Below are 23,497 nucleotides of genomic sequence, written 5' to 3' on the forward strand. Positions count from 1 at the left end.
GGCGTTGCCGGACTGCGTGTTCGTGGAGGACGCGGCGGTGGTGTGCGGAGACACGGCGCTCATCACCAGACCCGGAGCCGAGAGCAGAAGGAAGGAGGTACAGGACAGAATAGAAACACGTCAGTGGGTCATCATGCATCGCGCGCTTGATCCAGACGCGCACGAGCATAACATTAACTTACGCATTTAAAAGTGATGCTTGCTTTTGGTTTGTTTTTAGATGTTTTTGAAGAATCTTTCTCAGATTGTCATGCATTTTCAACAGACCATCCAACTAGAGTGAGCAAAGTTTTGGTTTCCTATGCTTGAGGTCAAGGGTCATTCAAGTAACCACTATCAGGCTTTATATATGAATAGTGTACTATATTTAAATTCTTTAAAAAATAATAATTCATGAATGATTGCACACACTATTAATTCATTATCATTACACATCATATCTTGTGTTTTCAGAATGATAGATTTGTTTTAATAATAAATTAAAATAACAATAGTAATACATTTGCATTTAAAAATGCTGTTGCTCGTGCCTTTATATTTATGGAACGGTGTTTTGTGATCTAAATAGTCTTTTTTGGGTTCGTGTCAGGCCATGCATACAGCTCAGTGGAAACTGGTTTGACTGATGCATGTGTGCATCCATGTAGATCAGAACTGTCATCAAATATATCATCAAGCAAGCATTTTAATAGAGTTAGATAAGACTTTTAATGCAGTAAAATCACTAAATGATTTGTACCATGTGATTTGGTGTATGCATAGTGATTAGTACACATCTTACCCTATATCAATCAGTAATTTGGTAAAGGACTTTGTGCAAACATTAATCCAGTTGAAGCTGAAAAATCATTTTTTATGTGCGCGGTCAGCAGCTGTGTGCACTCAACTGCATGCAATAAAAGATTAGTTTTTTCACAAGAAAGGGTTAACAGACCAGCTCATCGCTGTCATTCATCATCATCATCAATACATCATAATGTAATCGGGATATGAAGATTGTGCATTAAAGCATTTGTGCTCAGGCAGCATCCTGTTGAGAGAGATTTGAAGTTAACTTTTGCCTTTCGTGATGTAAAATCAATTCGATATGCCTCTCTGTGTGGATGTTATTTTAGTCAGTGCAGATACAATTTGAGTACAATTGTTCAGTTTGTGAGGGATAAGACTAGTTTTGTGTGTTCAGACTGCAATACATTGACAATACGTCTTTGCACAAATTTCCATGTCCATAGTAATCTAAAACAATTCTATGTGTTTGTCTTTTTTCTGGTTTGCTTAGCTGCTGTTGCTAAGATGTTGCTAGAATTGCTAATGCGTTTGGAACAGTTGCTTGATCCGTTGGATTTTTCAGTGTTTCATTGGATGAATGTTGGTCTCATTTTCATTAGCATCCAAATGGATTTGGTTTTTATCTGAATGTATGAATCAAATGTGCGTTTTAAAAACATAGTTTTAATGTATCCATAAAGACTTTGCAGGTGTACATTTTATTAGTTAAAGCTTTCCCTGGAAACTGAACCCATGAGCCTGGTGTTACTAGTGCCAGTAGTTTGAGACATCACGCTAAAGGTTTTGGTTTATGAAGGTCTGTTTTCTCTCTCTCTCTCTCTCTCTCTCTCTCTCTCTCAGTTTTAAGATCTGTTGCACTTGACTGATTGTTTAAATATTTCTTGATGTTTACAAAGCCGAGAAGCCTTATTACAAACATCTAACAGTACTAAATTACAATGTGTGTGTCATCCTGCAGCAAACACCCCAAACACTTCAAACCAGTCCAGACTAGTTATGCATTGGCAAATCATTGCTCTCAGGCCTATACGTGTGGTTGTTTTTCTCAGGTGAGCCCTAATTGGTTTCACAGTAACGTTTGGGAAATTCAGGGCTTGTTGCATCACTGCGTTATTTAGGTCAGACTCAAATCGTTGTCATTGTAAACGCTCAATTCATGGAAAACATCAAGTTACATAAGAGCTGCTGGGAAGTGGTAGGACACTAAAGCAGTTAGACCTACTTTCATTGTAATGACTGTATCGCCTGTGGCTTTACTGAAATGTATATCTGAATAAACACTGCAGACGCATCTCCGCTTCAACACACAAGTGTTTGGCAGCGTTTCTTTAAGCAAACATTGTGTGTGTCCTTGTATAAGACTTTTGGATCAAGTTATTTAGGTCATGGCAGTCTCTGAATGCAGTTTGGACGAAATTTAGGACACATTGGTGGGCACAACAAGGGTTGAATCTCTTAAATCTCGCAGCTGTAGCTTGAAGAGCATTTTTTGGCCTTCACATGCCGTAGCTAAGCAAAGTGCACAGTTTGATGTTTATAAAACTGCCTGAAAACAGGAGGTTTGGATTGTGTGTCAGATGTAAAACTGTTGCCATGTGAGCAGCGGTTGAAGGTCTTTTATCAAACCATCCAACCTTTGGCTTCTGGGAGTTTGTAGTTAGATATTAACTATGTTTTGGTCATTTATACTCATGCATTTCCCAAACGGCTGATTTAGAGTGATTTTACCATGGTTTACAGGTGATCTGAGTCCCTAAAACCCCTTTCTTTATAGTAAACTTAAGATCTAATTACATCTGAGACCGTCAAAACCAATAATTATACACAAAGACTGAAAAAGAAATGGTGATGAAAACCAAAATATGAAATTCCATGGATGTAGTAATGCACTAAAATTTGGGTTGGAGCCAAATTACACGGGGCTAAATATGACTTTAGAAAGATGGCAGCATCATTATATTATTTTTACTCAGAGATTGGTAGCTTTATTAGTAAAATCTGTTGACTTTCTCAACCTTTGTTGCATTATATTCCAACGGTGATGGGTCAAAAATGGGGAAAAGCCACATTTTGAGTTTTTTCCCCAAAGTTTGCATGCCTGTAACTCAAGAAGTATTACAGATATCTTAATATCCTTTTATTAATTTGGTTCTTAACCAACTTTTCTTTTAGTATCTCATATTTTAAACCCCTATGTAGTTCATCTGCTGAGATATTGGGATCTCAGTGTTGCTTCAAGAGTAAGTTTGCATACAGCTGATACCAAAACAATTGCATGGAAAATGACTTTCTGAATGGCATTAATATTCTCTTATAAGTTTTCATGCCTGTAACTCAAGAATTATTGTATTGTTTACAGTGTACACGAACATATATAACACATTCTTGCTCTTTTTGTCCAGTACTTCTTTGTCGCTTTACCATGTAAATAGTGTGTTTTTTAAAGATTGCACTGTATACACATCATCAGCTCAGTCTTGTCAGCCATTATACCAAATTAAACCTTAATTTTGAGACACTTTCTGTTGCGTTTGCCGCTCATAATGTGAACACAGCTGAAACACTAAATATATTTTGGCATCTGCCTCAGAGAGAGAGAGAGAGAGTGTGTGTGTGTGTGTGTGTGTGTGTGTGTGCTCTCTGTGGCATGACTGATGTGTGGTGACAGATGTGTCGATAGATAGCACTCAACTTTGACCCCAACGCCAACACTGTCTGACTGAAATATTTATCAATATATGTTTGAAATATTAAAGGTTTATGGTTAAATAATTTTTGCATGTATGCATATAGTGTTTAAAGATTGTATTTGTTGAGATCAGTCACAGTAGTGGATGTGCTTTTGTGTGAAGAAATCATTAAGTGCAATATTGAATTGAATCAACTTCTGAAATTTCCAAGAGAAATATAAAATGCAGCTGTTTTATTATTTCTTTGGAATCAAATTTAAATCAACATTAAACATTATAAGTGTATGACCTTCTTTATTCTGTGAGCTTCTTTTTTTATGTTTGCATGCAAAAAAAAAAAAAAAACTATAATGCATTATTACGCAAATATAATATTTGCAATCCAATTTTCTTCCAAAATGCAATGTGTTTGGATCAAAACCATGAATCTGCAGTCCAGTGTGCAATCTTTGGAAAAAGGCTTTAATGTTACTCTAATGGGGCCAAATTGGATTTGCAAACATACAGAAGCTCAAACAGGCCATGCATTATTAATATTAATCTGTTTTGAGATTAAATAAACAATCCAATCTACCAGCATTTGTTGTTCGGTTAGATCACTTTCAGTCCTGAATTCCCTTTAGAACAGAATGGCCATCTGTGTGACGTTTACAGTCATTTCCATTTACCAAAATAACTGTTAACTTTAAAAAAAAAACTAAAATCAGTAATAAAATGACTTAAACTGAAAGTGAAATAAAAATGAATATTTTTTTTTATTTAAAAAAATCCAAAAGCTAACAAACTATATATATATATATATATATATATATATATATATATATATATAGTCTTAAAATTGCTAAAACTAAAACTGAAATGAAAATTTATGAAGAACTATATAGACATTTTTTTAAACAAATAAAATATAATGAAATTTATTTTTATTTCTAATAATCAGTTACAATAAATGACTAAAACTGAAATAAAAATAAATGAAAAATCAAATATAGCACTATTATTTTATATGCTACTGTACATCTATAATTTTCATTTAACTTCAGGTTGAAATACTAAAATTATTAGAACTGAAAGTTTACATTAAAAAAAACTAGTATGCATACTCTTTACTTATGCATAATTAAAAACTCGGAAACAGTAAATATAAAATTAATTCAAAACAGTAGTATATTAATAATAGTAAATACAGAATTAATTTGCAGTGCATAATAATGAGGTCAGTTTTCCGATCTGTGATTGGTGTAAATAAACCAAAGTTGCTCAATCCAGAACATCTGCTCGTAGTCAAACTTTGTGTTGTGGTTAACATCTGCGCTGTTGATCACATAGAAACGTCTTTAATGAAGAATGAGTTTCAAATGCTCCTGGAAACTGAGGTCATGAGCGTGTAAGCGGTACATTTTGTGTGATGTGTGCGAGGAAAACAGAAACCTTTTAAACAAAATTAATAGATTTACATTTCGGCTTTTAAATCGTCTGTGCATTTCCAAAGCAGTATTGTTCTCCCTTTTGATGCAGAAAAAAACAGGTTTTCGCTGTGTTTATGAGGCAAGGCAAGCTCAGAGTTCAACCTATAAACAAGAAGTGTTGGGAAATGATTTCCAGGATTGTTTGAAAGCTTGATTATGATGTGTTTCTGGAGAAGCTCTGGGAGGCGTGTTTTTCTGAGGAACGAAGCCTGTATTTGACATCAGTGTCAGTTTGGAGAGTTTCCTCAGAAGGTGGATTGAGGTTTAGTTTCATTTACAGAAGCTTTCAGAGCGATTGTCTGTAAATCTTTGGCTCAAATCCTCTCACAAAACTGACAAACAGCAGGATATCTTTGCGCAGTGTAAAGACGTCCACAAACAATAGTTTCTTCAGTGTTTTCACAAGTGTGAGATGTTTACCAGGATTATTCTAGTGAACTAAAACTGAGAAGCAATAACATTTTCCTTTAACTAAAAATAAACGAAATATTACTTAGCTTATTTTATTTTTGCTATTTGCCAAGGCGACATTTCTCCTTTTCATTTAGTTAAACTTGATGTAACAAAATAACAAAACTAACAACTGTGTGTCTGAGTGTGTGTGTGTGTTTGAGTGAGTGAGTGTGATTGAGTGTGTGAGTGTGTGTGGGAGTCAGAGTGTGAGAGTGTGTGTGTGTGAGTGAGTGAGTGAGAGTGTGAGGGTGATTGAGTGTGTGAGTGTGTGTGTCTGAGTGTGTGTGTGTGTTTGAGTGAGTGAGTGTGATTGAGTGTGTGAGTGTGTGTGGGAGTCAGAGTGTGAGAGTGTGTGTGTGTGAGTGAGTGAGTGAGAGTGTGAGGGTGATTGAGTGTGTGAGTGTGTGTGTGTGTGTGTGTGTGTGTGTGTGTGTGGGAGTCAGAGTGTGAAAGTGTGAGTGAGTGAGTGAGTGAGTGAGTGTGAGTGTGAAAGTATGAGTGAGTATGTGTGTGAGTGTGTGTGTGTGTGTGTGAGTGAGTGAGAGTGTGAAAGTGTGAGTGAGTGAGTGTGTGTGGGAGTCAGAGTGTGGGAGTGAGTGAGAGTGTGAAAGTGTGAGTGAGTGTGTGAGTGAGTGTGTGAATGAGTGAGTGTGTGTGTGAGGGAGTGAGTGAGGGAGTGTGTGTGGGAGTCAGAGTGTGAGTGTGTGAGTGAGTGAGAGTGTGAAAGTGTGAGTGTGTGTGTGTGTGGGAGTCAGAGTGTGTGTGTGTGAGTGAGTGAGTGTGTGTGTGAGGGAGGGAGTGAGTGAGGGAGTGTGTGTGGGAGTCAGAGTGAGTGAGAGTGTGAGTGTGAGTGAGTGAGAGTGTGTGAGAGTGTGAGTGAGTGAGAGTGAGTGTGTGTGAGAGTGTGAGTGAGTGTGAGTGTGTGAGGGAGTGAGTGAGGGAGTGTGTGTGGGAGTCAGAGTGTGAAAGTGTGTGTGTGAGTGTGTGTGTTAGTGTGTGTGAGTGTGGGAGTCAGAGTGTGAAAATGTGTGTGTGAGTGTGTGTGAGAGTGTGTGTGAGTGTGGGAGTCAGAGTGTGAAAGTGTGAGTGAGGGAGGGAGTGAGTGAGTGAGAGTGGGAGTGTGAGTGTGTGTGTGTGTGAGTGTGCGCGCGTGTGTGTGTGTGTGTGAATTACAGCAGCACAGCTTTGGAAGGATATATTCTCAGCTTCATGTGCAAGCGTCTGGGAACGTTAGCGTTGGTGTTGGGTTCAAACCACACACTGCGTATCTTTGTTTTGTCTAGACGACATTCAGACAGCCGCTGGAGCGCATCCTGTCCGGAAGTGAACCACTTCCACATCTGTGTGAGAAACTGCCCATGTCATCCAGTACGGCCGACCCAAGTTCCGTCTCACATTCCTGGCGTTCCCGTTTTCCATGCCACATTCCTGATCCACAGACCAAAGCAAGCCTGTGTTTGCTCCGGATTTGGGAGCGTCTGACATAAATTGAAAGTATGTTTATTAATATGCACGTCACAGGAGAATTCTTTCATTCATTTTTCCTGATTCGTCATAACAAATGCATTTCCATCTCAAGTATACAGTATAAACTGAGACTCCTTTGTTTTGCTAAAGGCACATTTTACTTTATGCACAATTTGCCAAAATTAAATCACACTCTTGAATGAAAAACAAATAATTAATAAATATTTAATCTAACAGGTCAACAAATTTAATAATTACACAATTTAATATAAATATTTAATCAGTATTTATTGTAATAGTTTAACAAATTTGATAATAGATGAAAAATCAGGAACAGTTGAGTAAAAATATTAAATATTTAATCTAATAGTTTAACAAAATGTCATAATAATCAATTTGAAATCAAACAGCTGAATATAAATATATAATATAGTTAATATACAATTACATTAATAAAATTAAGTTTTATTAATTAATACATTTACAAATTTAATGGTAATTGATTGGAAATCAAACAAATAAAAATTTCATAAATATTTTCTCTAATAATGTAATAATAGTTGATACATTTAATAGATTTAATAAATATTTAAAGTAATTATTTGAAAACAAATTGGTGGGAAATCAAGTGGTTAAAAATATATATATATTTCACAATTTTTTTTTTATATTTAATATTTGTTTAATTTTTAATTGAATCGTGTAACAAATTTTATGATTAAAAGTATTTTAAAAAATTATAAAACTTTTTTATATTTCAAATAAATCATTTTCACACTAAATATTTTAATATTTTCATTTTCTTTTTTTTTGTAAATATAGATTTTTGTAAATGTAATGTCTTTTATTTATTATTAATGTCTAAAGATATTAAAGCATCTCTAGTAAAAAATAAATAAGTTAAACGTGTGTGTGTGTGGTCTAGACATCAGTGTGAATGCTGTATGTGAGGTGTGATGTAGACAGAACGGTCACACACACTTGCCCTTTGACCTCTGACCTCTTGTCTAGACGTTACCTGGTCAGACTGTTTTATTGTTTGACCCGTACAACAGATTACGTGAACATACTTTAGCAGATATTTGATCAAACACACAGACGATGTGTGTGATCTGGAGTGTGTGAACTTCCTGTCTGTGTGTTAAAGCACACAGGAAGTCTGGGGTCACAAGGGGTCACGAGGGGATTGTATACACAGCTAGAATTGTTTGGTCACATGACGTTATTATTTGGTTTTATCAATGTTGTTTAGTTTTTTTTCTTGCTTAATAAATATATACAATTATAAATTATGTTATTTTATTGAATCCTGAAGTATTCGCAGTTCAGAAGCTCAATTTTATGAACTAGATTTTGACATTTTCTGTGAGTTCTGGGATGTTCTGGGTGGTTTCAGGGTGATGGCACACTTGTATCACGGTGATCCTCTCATTTTATGATCGATAACTAATTAATAATAGTGATAAAATAAACAATCACATTTTAACCCATGAACACACTCTTCTGAACTCCAGTTTATTTTGACACACATCACTGCATTACATTGTCTCTCAGCTGAATGATGTGATTGTTGGTTAGATTAATTAATATGATAATGAGCCCCTCCAGTAAGAACACGAGAATCATGTTTGTGTTGAAGCTTCATTGTGTGGAAATGAACCCTGAGTTGTGTTGCTCTAGATTTGAGGTGCACACTTCATTGCCCTCGGTGTGTGCGTGTGTGTGTGTGTGTGTGCGTGTGTGTGTGTGTGTGTGTGTTTGTCCTCTCATCAAGGCCAAGTTCTTCCCATCTCACATGGACTCATGAAGAATTTGTGTGAGAGTGTGGGAAACTGCTTCAGTGGAAAAAGCAGCTACATTTGATCTAGTTTGTGCATCAGTAGTCTGATTATTGGCAGTAATAAAGGAATGATAAAGATTAAGATGTTTATGAACATAAGATGTGAGTAGTTTTGATTATTCCCTTAGAAATGTGGTTGTTTTATAGAAATTTTTATTGCTATTTATTTATTTACTAAAATAATTATCAATTATCATGAATTATTATTTACTTTATTTTATCCGGAATTGTTAAGGGTGCTTGTCAGCATTTTTGTTGATGTGTCTACGAGCTCCCAACATGCATTGCAGTATGAATAAATTACGTTTTGAGAGATAAACACGGTTTGATTTTTGTTTGAATTCGTTTATATCATATCAGGATCTGATGTTTCACAGTGCATCTAAATAAGACTTCAGTGTTACTGTATGATAAAGTAAGTTTGCAGCGAGGCCACACAGACATAATAATCAATCAATCAATCAACTTTTATTTATATAACACTTTTAAAACAACACCAGTTGACCAAAAATGACTCAAACAAGCACAATAAACATAATATACATTACTGCTCAATGTCCCAAAGCTAGGGGCAACTCTATGCCACAGAGTAAAGGTGTGTTTTCAGCAACAGTCAAATGAGTGACATGATCTAATGTGCAATGGGAGACTATTCCAAAGATGTGGGGAAGCAACAAAGAAGCCTCGATCATCTTTGGTTTTCAATCGTGATCTGGGAACATGTAAAAGCAGAATAGGTCTATGCAAACCTTTAAAAACCATAATCAAACTTTATATTGGACTCTAAAATCAACAGAAAGCTGGTGCAGCGAAGCCAGCACTGGAGAAATGCTGGACCACTTCCTTGTGCCAGTTAACTCAAACAAAGTTGAAATATTGGAATCGCTGTTAAATCTTAAAGGCACATACAGCTGGATGTCATCAGAATAACAATGATAAGCCACATTGAATTTTTGACAGATTAGACCCAAAGGCAGGATATTCAAAAAGAGAACTTCACCGGACCAAGACTCGAGCCCTGAGGAACCCCCGAGGACATAAACTGTGAAGATGAAATAGAGCTTCCTAGCTCCACCGCAAAGAATCTTCCACGTAGATAGGATTAGAACTACTTTAAAGCAAGTTCCTTAATCCACCCCCAACCCCTGCAAATCCATAGTGTCAAACACTGCGCTAAGATCCAGAGGCTCCAAAAAGGCACAATTCCCAGCGGCTACAGACAGCAATAAATCATTTGAAGCTTTAAAGGAGGGCAGTTTCAATGCTGACAGGAAAAAAAATCATTTAAAAAAATGTAGAAAGTTGATTAGGATCCACCTTCTCCAACAACTTAGCCAAGAAAGGCAGTTATGAAATCGTTCTGTAGTTATTTAAAGGTCCCGTTTTACGCGCTTTTTTGAAGCTTTGATTGTGTTTACAATGAGCAATATAACATGTGTTCATGTTTCACGTGTAAAAAAACACAGTATTTTTCACACAATTCACCTATCTGTATACTGATCTTTTCACTGTCACAAAAACGGGCTGATGTCTTCCTTGGTCTATGAAGCCTCTCCTTCAGAAATACGTAACGGGTTCTGATTGGGCCAGCGGTACCTGTGTAGTGATTCGACAGCAGCTGAGCACGCGCTGCCCTCCTGGTAACGCGATTGGGCTAGAACGCACGTACTGGAGATGTATTTATAGTCACAGGAGCGTTTTTACTGACGAGATGCGCATGAAAACCGCATTTGTTTTTTGCACAGCCCTAACATCTAGTTAACGAAGCTAAACAGCGTTGCCCTTTGTGTAATAAGTTACAGAAACTGTTAAAAGCACCAACTTAAATAATAAGATACACTTACCGGTTGCGGTCCATAAACAACACCTTCTCCAGACAAAGAGGGAACTGCTCCATCTTTCAGGAATAATCTTTGTGCGAATCCGGCATTAAACTGATTGAGATTGAGAAAGTTGTCCTCAGCAAAATGAGCTGCACATAGTTTTACATGTGCTTTATAATTTTCGGGAACCGAGTTAAACATAAATTGTAACCATTAATCTCAAAGTACAGCGTTCCTGGGAAGCCCAAACAAAGGTGATTGTACTCAGAGATGAAAAAAAACAGTGTTTCAATGACATGGCGACAAAAACAAACAGCTCTTCCTTCTTCTCCGTCGGAGCGCAACAAGGCCACGCCCCCTGTTTGTGAATTCATGTGGGCGGTGGTTAGTCAAAAAAACTGTTTTAGTGACGTTATTACTACAGGAACTAGAGGGCTGTAGTCCAAACGGGTCGTTCGATGTAGGCAAATTCTGTTAAATCAAATATCTCGCTTGGCATTGAACTTTGAGCTTTAGAATTTTACAGATATTATTTACACTCTAACAACAACATTACACACTAACTAAAGTTTAAAACATGGAATCACGAAGAAGGGGACCTTAAACACTGAGGGGTCCAGAGTGGGCTTTTTCGAAAACCAAGGCATGTTTAAAATATGCTATAACTACACCCTTTAAAAGACTCTGATTCATTATGAACAGGATCATAGAACCCACCACATCCCAAATCTGACTTAATAAACAAGGTGGGATAACATCAAGCGAACAATAAGATGACTTATAAGAACGACTAATAAGAAACACAATTTGCCAAATTTAAATTACATTTTCTTTAGGTTTACTGTGAAAGATAAGAGACTGTACCTGTATCCTGTGCTTTTGAATTGTTACCATCGACAGTACCGTGTCCCTCGGTGCACAAAAACAGGTCCACATTTTCTTTTATTCCCCAAACAATTACATTTTAAAAATCTAGTTTTTTTTCTTTTTTTAAATATATAAATGCTAACACGCACACAATGTTGCATGTGATAACTTACGGTCTGCACACACCTGAAGATGCACGCAGGCCGCTTGTGTAAGGATCCCATCTGTTGTGTAATCTTGTTTTTCATCTTCCCAGACTGAATCTGTGTGTGAATCTGCTGGTGTGACGTGTGGAAAACAAGCCCTTGGGGAAGCACTTTACAGAGTTCACAGTTCACACACTCTTTCTGTCTGTTTCTCTATCATCACAATCCCACAGAGACGGCAGATTCTCAGACTTAAAGTCATCTGAAATAGACGACAGTATATAGTTTAGTCTCTAACTAGTCTAGTTAGTGGTGTGGGTTGTTGTATGATTCACACACTGGTCTCACCGCTGTGGTTTTAGGGTCTAAATGTTCACGTGGCGTGATGCACGCACGGATCCGTGTTCTCCGGGCCGGATTACGCTTCATTCGCTTTGACTGACACGACACGTGTGTGTTTCTCCCTCACGCTGTGAATACATGTTATTTTTCTCCTGCGCTGATGGACACACACTCGATTTGATCCAAACCCACCGGCACGTGTTTTCCCTGATTTACATCCCAACTTCACTCTGCTTCCCAAGAGAGTGTGTGTGTGTGTGTGTGTGTGTGTGTGTGTGTGTGTGTGTGTGTGTGTGTGTGTACACTCGCAAAAGTAGTTCACTAATAGTGCAGGTTAATTAAAAACCATAAACTGTACAACTGTTCAGAAAAGGCCCAGTTAAAGGGATAGTTCCCCAAAAAATGATTCAGTTTTCTCACCCTCCTGTCATTAGAATTTTATTTTGTTTATAATAATAATAATTTATAATTGTTATTTCATTGTAAAATTTTACTTAAAAAATATATAATATTCATAATTATGTATTTTAATTTAGAAATATAACATTATTATATTAATGTAAATACTTACATTTTTATAAATGAATAATTATTAAATAAAAATGTGATTTATTGTGTATACAAATGTCATTTTAATACAGTATACTATTAAAAAATATAATATTTATAATTTATTTATATATATATATATATATATATTATATTATGTTTTTGTATTTTTACCATATTTAATAATAAAATACATATTGTTATTATTATTAATATAACATATGCACTTATAATAATTCTTAAAAATAAATAGTAACAAATATCATAAGTTTTAGAAACTTGTTTTGTTTTGTCCATATAATGAACATCAGTGTTGTTTAAACCTCAGTTTTAGGATAGACTCTGGTGAAGTGGGAGTAAATAATGGCAGAGTGATCGTTTTGAGTGAACTTTCCCTTTAATAAACAGCCAGACTGAAGCCAAAGAAAACTGACGCAGTAACTCAAACAGAAACATGGATTTTCCAGGTTTGTCTATTTCTCAAATTGCTGAGCCTGCGGTTCTGACCACACACACACACACACACACACACACACTCTCTCTCTCTCTCTCTCTCAAACACACACTGGTGTCCTGTGGCATGTTTCTCACGTGCATGATGGATTCCAGCCACAATCTGACACTTCTATACTGTTTCTGTGTGTGTGTGTGTGTGTGTGTGTGTGTGAGTGAGAGAGAAAGAGAGAGAGAGAGAGAGAGTGTGTGTGTGTGTGTGTGTGTGTGTGTGAGTGTGTGTGTGTGTGTGTGTGTGTGTGTGTGTGTGTGTGAGAGAGTGTGTGTAAGTGAGAGTGTGTGAGTGAGTAAGTGTGAGTGAGAGAGTCTGTGTGTGTGTGTGTGTGTGTGTGTATAATGACATGGGTATGACACAGGTATTACAAGGAGAGGGTGTCTTATGAGGACATAACCCATGTCCCCATTTTTCAAAACACTTATAAATCATACAGAATGAGTTTTTTTGAGAAAGTAAAAATGCAGAAAGTTTCCTGTGAGGGTTAGGGTTAGGTGTAGGGTTGGTGAAGGGCCATAGAATATACAGTTTCTACAGAATAAAAACCATTACACCTGTGGGATGAACACACTTTACACAAAAACAAACATGTGTGTGTGTGTGAGAGAGTGTGTGTGTGTGCGCGTGCGTGCATGAGAGAGAGAGAGAGTGTGTGTGTGAGTGAGAGATTTTGTGTGTGTGTTGGTGTAAATGAGTGTGTTTGAGTTAGAGAGAGAGAGAATATGTGTGTGTGTGTGTGTGAGTGAGTGAGTGAGTGTTGAGATTGAGAGTGTGTTGTGTGTGTTCTGTGTGTGTGTGTGTGAGAGTATGTATGTGTGTGTGTGTTGATTGTGTGCATGTGTGTGTTTGTGTGTGTGTGTGTGTGTGTGTGTGTTGAATGTTTTAAAGTGAGTGTGAGAAAGTGTGTCTTTAGTGTGTGTGTGTGTGTGTGTGTGTGTGTGTGTGTGTGTGACAGGTCCGTCGAGGGTCTCTAAGTTATGACTGCAGCACATGGTCTTTGCATGACATCACTTCTTCATCAGCGTCCATAAACAGAACACCCATGTTGTGTGTGTGAGTGTGTGTGTGTGAGTGTGAGTGTGTGTGTGTCTGAGTGATCATCAGCTGACGTCATTGTTTCCACGGTGACCTCTGCGTGCCGGACCCCTGATCTGGTCGATGACATCACCTGCTGCACACACGCTACACTCTTAAAGGTGAAGCGTGTCATATTTTTGATGCTGAAGCAGTTTCTCATATTCCACTTTAATGTTCGGAGTCAAACAGAAGTCTGTCATTGCTAGACTGACTTCCTGATGAGTACATATCCACTAATATAGTTTTTTTGTGATTTAACTGATTATTTTTACAGGTGTCACCGAACATATCTCATGGTTTTATACTGTACATGTTTTTAGAACAATAATAACTACAGCGATACAACCACATGCATAGTAATTATATTTATGACTATTTTTTAAATAACCTATTTTAATAATACAATTGTTATAATAATAATAATAATAATAATATAATTACTATTATATAAATCTAATTATAATTACATTTAAATAATACATTATTATTTGTATTATTTAATTTACAATTATTTTATAATTTTACTAATACATAAATTTTCTACAATGTAAAACTGTTTCATTAATTATAATTAATAATTCATTATTATTAAATATTAATAATTCATTTGTTATATTATTATTATTACTTTACATTGTAAAACTATTTTAATTAAATTTAATAATAAGTTATTGTTACTTTTTATTATTATATTATAATATAAAATTTGGTCATAATCATTATTTTTATTTTACAGGGTAAAATTATTGACATTTTAACAGTACTTTATTAAATACACTTTTATAATTGTTTTATAATGTAAAATTGTATCATTTATTTCAATAAAAAGTAATATTTTTTTATGATGGAACATTTTAATTTGTATAATTGTTATTGTTCATGATATTTTAAAATTATTATATTACAGTATAAATGTAAATTATTATAATAAAATTTTATAATAAATTAAAATTAATTATTTATGTATACATTGATACATTTTTAATTACTATTATCATTGATATATTTTTTAATATTTCTCTTATTATTTTTATGCAAAGATCTGATAAAGTACAAAAGCATGCTCTTTTTGAAACCTGTTTGGAAACAGTCATTATTTGTCAGAAGTGACGCGCTTCACCTTTAACAGGTTACAGTCTGCCGTCTGCTGCTCATGTCTGATTTTTCTTCTCTGTGTCTGAGAGGAATTCGTGAAGACAGCTGTTTTCTCCATCACATGAGCGCTTCTGTCTGGAGCTGCGCGCTCGAACGTTACCTCAAACACAAGACACTTCAAGAATGATAATGACAGAAACATTCACACATTGGTCTCTCCTGTACACACTTCTGCTGCTGTCGTTCGGTCGTTTCTCATCCGTTAGCTGTGGTGAATGTAGCAGCTCGTCTGATTGGCCATGGGGCTCGGTTTCCCAGCATGCACCTGTGTCCCACGCTGCACCTCTGCGTGCCGTTCCTGTGAGGACACGTCTGTCCGGCGCACATCGGGATCTGGAGATTAATGCAGAAATATTTCACAGATGCTGCATAAGAAACCTCCAGTCGACGTCTGTAAACTGAAAAAATATATATTTGTGGATTGTTTTAATTACTCTTTAATAATAAGCATGTCTTATCATTTGAATTCATAAAACTTTAACAATTTAATAATTCATTAATGTTTTGTTCTATAATAGGACCTTATGAAATACATTTTGTTTTCCAGTTTGTTCAGTTTTAATAATTTTAATGATTAACTTAAACGTTAGTCATCAAAAAAAAAAAAAAAAAAAAAAACAAGTCTAATTAATTGAAATCATAAAACTTTCATTTATTAAAAGTGTAACAATTTTTTTTTTTTTTTTATGGCAAAATTCCAATTGCCAAATTCTAAGTTCCTCTTGATTCCATTTGAATGGTTAAATTAAATATTATTAATCAAACAGCATTTCTAATTAATGAAAGCATAAAAATTATACAAATTTAAAATCGATTTATTAAAAGATGAGCAAAAATTAAATCTTAAGGCTTTTCTATTTTAGTTCATTTAGATTCATTTTTAATGTTACATTTAATTGTTAGAAATCAAAAAGCATGTCTAGATAATTGAAACTTGTGAAACTTATACAATTTGACATTGATTTATTAAAAATTCACCAAAAATGACAATGTTCCCCTAATTTTCTGATCAGATTTATTGTTAGAAGTTATCCAGAATGCTTAAAGTTGCACTATATTTTAATATTATTTCTGGAATTATGAGAGTGAACGTCTGACCTTCATAAAAAGCATTGTTTGTGACTAGAGCGTCTTCATTTTATCGTCATATTTAAAGTCAGAATTAAAGTCTACACTAAATGTATGTCATAAAACTGAGGTAATTCCTCACATTACACAACTAAGTACATGTATTATGAGCAGATTTTCAGACCATTTTGCATTGAGACCAAAAAAAAAATAGACCTTAAAGCTACAGTACATCTAAAAACCAATAAACAGAATGTCATCGTTTAATTTTTTCCCCAAAGGACAAAATAGGTTTTGAGAGATCTTTTTTCAATACAGCAACATCTGCACCTACAGTCCTCCTTTTTTCCACATGAAATGAGTTTAATTTGTTTGCATGATGCGAGGGTGAGGAAATGATGAGCGAATTGTTGTTTTTGGGTGTACTGTCCCTTTAAGGAGAACACGATGTGCATGTTAACATGATTCTGAGGTCATCAGAATAACAAACAGGAAGGAAGCTGCTCTCCAGCGTGGCAACAGGCCTGTGTTGTTGTGTGAATATTGTTTTGATTGTATCTCTTCGTCCTGTTTTTGTTTAAAGCTCTGCAAGAGGCTCTGGATTCATTTGTTTATGATTCTGTTGCTGTTTGTTTGATTTGAGTTCTGCGCCGATTCATCTCTTTTATAATATCATGACATCGTGTATGAAATCATCGCTCACAGAGAGTTTGTTACTCTCATCTTTGGGCTGGCGAAGATTAGGATGAGTTTGTTTCTTCATCAGGTTTGGAGAAATGTAGCATTGCATCAGTGTCTCATCAATGGATGCTCTGCAGTGAATGGGTGCCGTCAGAATGAGAGTCCAAACAGGGAACAACACTATTGTCAATTATCACATCCCGTCATTTATTTTCCCCCGCAAATATATTTATTTAGAAGTTTAGTGTTTTCAGTGTCATTATAGTGTTACTATTTGTTATAATTATTATTACGTGATAATGTATTCAATTTTAATTGTGTTTCTTATTTGCATCTTGTGTACATTACCAGTCAAATATTTTTTATTTTTTATGAATTCTATATATTTTTTAATATATGTACAGTATATAAAATTTGGAGAAAAAAATTTTTATAGTGTATTTTTTATTATTATTATTTATATAACATTATAATTTCTAATCACCTTATATTATTATTTTTAATTGCTTATATACAGTACAGACCAAAAGTTTGTAAACATTACTATTTTTAATGTTTTTGAAAGAAGTTTCTTCTGCTCATCAAGCCTGCATTTATTTGATAAAAAATACAGAAAAAACATTAATATTGTGAAATATTATTACAATTTAAAATAATTGTTTTTAAATGTATTATACTTTAAATTATCATTTATTTCTGTGATTCAAATCTGAATTTTTAGGATCATTATCACATGGTCCTTTAGAAATCATTCTAATATGATGATTCATTATCAAAGCTGGAAACAGTTCTGCTGCTTAATATTTTTTCTGAACATGTGATACTTTTTTAGGATACTTTGATGAATAAAAAAAAAAAGAAGCTATTTTTTTTAAATATAAATATTTTGTAATAACAATATACACTACTGGTCAGTAATTTGGGTCAGTAATTTTTTTTTTTATAAAATCAATACTTTTATTCAGCAAGGATGTGTTAAATTGATAAAAAGTGATAGTAAAGAACATATATTATTAGAATATATATTATTATAATTTTTTATTTTGAATAAATGCAGTTCTTTTTAGCCTTTTCTTCATCAAATATATCAGACAGCAGAACTGTTTCCAACACTCATAATAAATCAGAATATTAGAATGATTTCTAAATGATCATGTGATCGACTGATGTTACATGTGACACTGAAGACTGGAGGAATGATGCTGAAAATTCAGCTTTGCATCACAGGAATAAATTATTTTTTTAAAGTATATTCAAATAGAAAACTATTATTTTAAGTTGTAATAATATTTCACAATATTACTGTTTTTTTCTGTATTTTTGATCAAATAAATGCAGGCTTGATGAGCAGAAGAAACTTCTTTCAAAAACATTGGTCTGTACTTTGTGTATATATATATATATATAATTTTGTATTACCTTAGAATATTATAATTTTTTTGTCATGTATATATATTAAAATTGCTCCAAGAATTTAAGTACTGTATTAGCTATGATTAATTTAAAAAAAAACATTAATATTAACATTATTTAATAACATAAATAGGTGTTCACTCTGATCTCTAGATATGTGCTTCTTCCCTTCTTCAGAATGATCTCTCTCTCTCTCTCTCTCTCTCTCTCACTCTCTCTCTCACTCTCTCACTCTCTCTCTCTCTCTCTCTCTCTCTCTCTCTCTCTCTCTCTCTCTCTCTCTCTCTCTGGTGTCTAGCGCACAATCGGTTGAGTTATTCAGTTTAACTCTGCAGTTTGTTGACGTCTCTGTCTGTACGTCTAAGTAACAGGGCTGCTTGACTTAATTGTTTACAGCCACACACACTTTCTCTCCTGTCTCGTCATCTGTTTTCTTCTCTGTTCGTTCCACATGGCTGGTGCGGGTTAAAGGTGAGCGTTCTCAGCGAATGACAGAGATGTGTCTGTGAACGGGGCATTAGAGATTAGAGATGCCAGAGTTTTTCCCATCAGGCTCTGGAGTCAGAGTTTCCATTACTAAGTCCGTCTGGAACTGTCGGCCACAGGAAGAGGCCCCCGATCACAGAGGAGCATCTTCTGATGGAGACGGGCCTCCCGCAGTCTGTGCTGGGAGACATGGATGGAGCTGGGCCTCCTGATGGAGCTAGACCTGACGGAGCTGGGCCTCCTGATGGAGCTAGACCTGACGGAGCTGGGCCTCCTGATGGAGCTAGGCCTGATGGAGATGGGCCTCCTGATGGAGCTAGACCTGTTTATAGAGCTGGGTCTCCTAATGGAGGTAGACCTGGTAGAGCTGGGCCTCCTGATGGAGCTGGGCCTCCTACTGCAGCTGGGCCTCCTGATGGAGCTGAGCCTCCTACTGCAGCTGGGCCTCCTGATGGAGCTGAGCCTCCTACTGCAGCTGGGCCTCCTGACAGAGCTAAGCCTCGTGATAGATTTTGGACCTCCGAACAGAGTTTGAGCTTTTTATAAATCTGTGCCTCCTATTGGAGGTAAACCTGACAGAGCTGGGCCTCCTGATGGAGGTGAGGCTCCTACTGCAGCTGGGCCTCCTGATGGAGCTAAGCCTCGTGATAGATTTTGGACCTCCGAACAGAGTTTGAGCTTTTTATAAATCTGTGCCTCCTATTGGAGGTAAACCTGACAGAGCTGGGCCTCCTGATGGAGCTGAGGCTCCTACTGCAGCTGGGCCTCCTGATGGAGCTAAGCCTCGTGATAGATTTTGGGCCTCCTAACAGAGTTGGATCTGTTTATAGACCCAGGCCTCCTAATGGAACTAGATCTGATGGAGCTGAGCTTGATTTCGCTTGATTTCACCAGATCAGACCCATCTGGAGGAAATGCTGCCCATATATGGTCGTATCCTAAGATCAAGCATGTGTTGCTGCGATGAACCACATGTGAGACTCCAGATAAACAGACACGTTCGAGGCGTAAAGATGAGCTCATGTAGTCTGTCAGAATGGAGTTGAGCCGTATGTTCATCCGTGAGCTCCGCCGGCTGTTTCAATCAGATTATATCCACACAGATAAAATGGAAAAAGGCAAAAATGGTTTTCTGGGAAACCCCTTCATTAGTATTTATGGGAAACTCCATGGCATCTTTACCTTTCTTGAATCTCTCTCTCTCTCCCTCACCAGCTTTCTTTGGTCTGTTGTTCATATTTCATGTTCTTTTTCCACGCGAGCTTGTCATATTTCTCCTGGTGCTTGCGCCGGTGGAGTGTCCTGTCCGGGACGAGAGCCAGAACATTCTTAGGAAAATGTTGGTGCCCGCTGTGCTCCACACAATGAGTGTTGTGTTCCTGACCATTAGACGGACGGAAAACAGCCTGATGGAGGAAACATGAGGCCCAGGAGATGAGATGAGATGTTTTGTCTGTCTCACATCACATCGTTCGTTTGTATCTGCTAGCGTGATGCAGGCTTCTCAGATGTGTGACTTCTGTTCATGCGATGCAACATCAGTCATTCATATACTGTTAAAGTTTGCTCATATTTTGAATATGTCGTTTCATTTTTAGTTCGTTTTAGTAAATTCAGTAGTTCAAGTTAAACTAAATGATTTCGAGAAATATTGTCTTGGTAGCTATCTGAAATAGAAGTTGTCTTTTGTATATTTTTTTATTTTTATATAATTTTTTAGTTGACAAAACATTATTTAAAGTATTAAAAAAGTTTTTTTTTTTTTTTTTATGATCATCCCAACCCTAAAATAGAAAAAGGCAGTTTTATATTTTCATATATGAAGTCACCTAATAATTTTTTATAAATTTATTTAGCATCATCAAGATGCAATATTTTGAATGTTTTTTCTACTTTGCTTCATTTTATTTTTAAAGTTTTTTTCACGTAATTTAGTTTTTATCATATTTTAAATGTTTTTGTTTATGTTTCATGTGATGTTAAAATAGAATAAGATTACGTTTATATATATATAAAAATTCATGTAATTGATTTATTCGCTTATATATTATTTTGAATTTTTTTATTTTTATTTTTATTTATTTTTTACCATTTTTCTATAAACTCTTGAAAAGACCAGTTTGAAAAACCTTCCAATCCAAAAATAATTTCACATTTAAAAGTGTAAATTGTCATCTCAAACCTCACTGATTTTCTTCATTCTTTCTTTGAATCAATGTGGTTCACTTACATCAGATATAATCAGTTTCTTTAATGCATACAGTCTATCTATTTGGCAGCTGGTTTTGGACGCTGCCTGAGTCATGTGACTTACTGAATGCTGTTTTGCTTTGTTAAGCAGAAGGGAGTGAGAGTCTGATCCATCGTCTCAATTCAATCTCTGGCTTTAACTCCTGCTTTGATGCTGCTGTTATCAAACTCTTTCTCATACTGACTCCCTCATCAGGAATTCACATCAGGTTTCTGAACCGTTAGTCACAGGGAGACGGAAACCTGAACCAAACACACACATTCCTTCTGCGCTCTTAATGGACTGGATTAGAATGAATTGTGAGGTTTGCCGGTGTTGTGATGTTCACAGGACTTCACTGTGCAGTTTGGAAGGTCTTCTGAGTGCTTTGGTGTTCTGGTTTACTTTAAATTAGTTTGAAGATTCATTTTTCCACTGAAGAGATAAAATATGATTCAGAGGTTGTTATACCAGCACTTCTGTGGAAGCTTAACATCCCAGAAAAATGTGTCTAGAGAAGTGAACTCATGTAATTTGTGTTTGCATCACACACACGCGCGCACACACACACACACACTCACGGGTGGTCCTGTTTACCTGCACAGGTGAGATATGAAGTCATTACACCCTTCACTCGCTCATAAGCCTGATGAAAGCTATCCCATAACCCCTTTATCCATAACCGCAGCTCTCCAAAAAATTAAGATTGCCGTTATTTATTCACCCTCATGTCAAGATGTTTTGTTATCCATACAGAGACAGTGGGGTCCGAATATTAATATATTAAAAAATGCACAAAAATATTGGATATAATTTAATTAGATAAAGCTTTTATATTAATTTGTATACATAATATTGAATATACTTAAAAATATGCTTAATTTTATTTATTTATTTTTTTATTTATTTTTATTTTTTTTAGATATTCATCCTACGGAATATATTTATCAATTTATTCAGTATGAATTTATAATTATTTCCCTTTTTCGGTCAAACCATCTTAAGAAAGATGTTTGAGCCTGTAGCACTGCATTTCGGGATTGTTTTATAAATTATTTTCCATTTATACGTTTGTGTCAAATCTGCCATTGGCAAATATTTATTTATTCATTTATATGTATTTAAATTGTATTGTATAACTATTACAATATTTTTAAATTAGTTTTATCTTTGTTTTAATTTGATGTAATGAATTAAAAACACTTAAAATAGACAAAATCATTTATATGTTCCATGAAAGAAAGAAAACCTTGTAGGTTTGGAAGAATAAGAGAAAATTGAACTTTTAACCCCAAATCCGAACCTCGAAACTTTCCGTCCATCAACCGCTGGAACGTTTTGTGTCCCGTCAGACAGAAACGTTTGCGGATCGCTGCGTTTATTTATCAGAGCTGCATGTGTGTGTTTGTTTAAAGCGCTTCATTTCCTCGGTCTGCATCAGTGAGATGAAGAGGTGTGATATAATGACCAGAACGGTTGCGCTTCTGGACGTGAACGGCGTCGGACCCCCGGCCGGCCAGCTGCGTGTTTGTTGAGTCTCCAGGGTGGAAAACACATTCCTGCCAGATATTTTACGGCTAATCGCTCACACACTCGCCGCGGGTCGCGTCCACAGCACAGCTCAGGTTTGGTTAGTCTCCGGGGGGTTCGGAGGTGTCTGGAAAGAATGTTTTGTTTTCCTGCTGTTTGTGTTCGTTTCAGATGTGTGTGTTTCTCCAGGATCTTGTAATCTCTCCTGACGCTCACCTATCGCCGACAGCCAATCAGAACGAGCCGTCCTGTTACTGTACCGTTACAAAACTGTGATCGGGATACATTTCTCTCATTCCGTCTCTTTAGTCATGCTACAGCAGTTAATCGGTTTATTGGTTGACACGTTATTTGTAAACGGAATTCTGGGAAATGGAATGTTTAGTGGTTCATTAAGGAACACTGTGTGCCTGTATCCATGGTAACGAACAGCGACCTTTATTGTTTGGAATCTTGAATTTGTGTTCCGAGCTAACTTGGCGGGAAAACCATAGAAAGCCTGTTGTTTCATATTTCGAAGTCCTGTAAAAGTGTCAAACTCAAAATATTTAATTATATTATAAGTTATAAGTTTTTATTTATTACATTTTTAAGGTTAAATATTACGGAGCCCTGCACATGAAGTGCAATAAAAAATAAATTAATTTTGTGCGCCATTTACAAATTTGTTACTTCAATTAACTAAAACGTGCACACGATTACTATTGAGTTCCTAGATTTATTACTGCATTCCCTCGATTTACTATTGTGTTCCCTCTATGAAAGGAACAAATGAATAAAACGTGCGCTTAATTTATAAATCGAGTGAACGAAATAGTAAATTGAGGGAACGCAATAGTAATCGTGTGCACATTTTAGGACACTGAGGGAAAGAAATTGGTAAATCGTGCACAAAATTTATTAATTGAGGGAAC

At 35.7% G+C, this 23,497-nt stretch overlaps 1 protein-coding gene across 2 annotated transcripts in view; it reads left to right on the plus strand.

The window, feature by feature from the left end:
* The window catches only part of LOC113065750 (N(G),N(G)-dimethylarginine dimethylaminohydrolase 1-like), a 51,360-nt gene that overhangs the window by 6,303 nt on the left and 21,560 nt on the right, over positions 1-23,497 (plus strand). Inside the window, exon 1 of one of the 2 annotated variants that reach the window (XM_026237246.1) lies at positions 1-97. This exon is cut by the window's left edge and continues 392 nt beyond it. The exons of the other annotated variant lie outside the window; for it this stretch is intronic. Coding sequence (XP_026093031.1) covers positions 1-97 — 97 coding nt within the window. The remainder of the gene's footprint in view (positions 98-23,497) is intronic. 2 annotated transcript variants of the gene reach the window in all.

This window comes from Carassius auratus, chromosome 48 (assembly GCF_003368295.1).
Source record: "Carassius auratus strain Wakin chromosome 48, ASM336829v1, whole genome shotgun sequence".
NCBI lineage: Eukaryota > Metazoa > Chordata > Actinopteri > Cypriniformes > Cyprinidae > Carassius > Carassius auratus.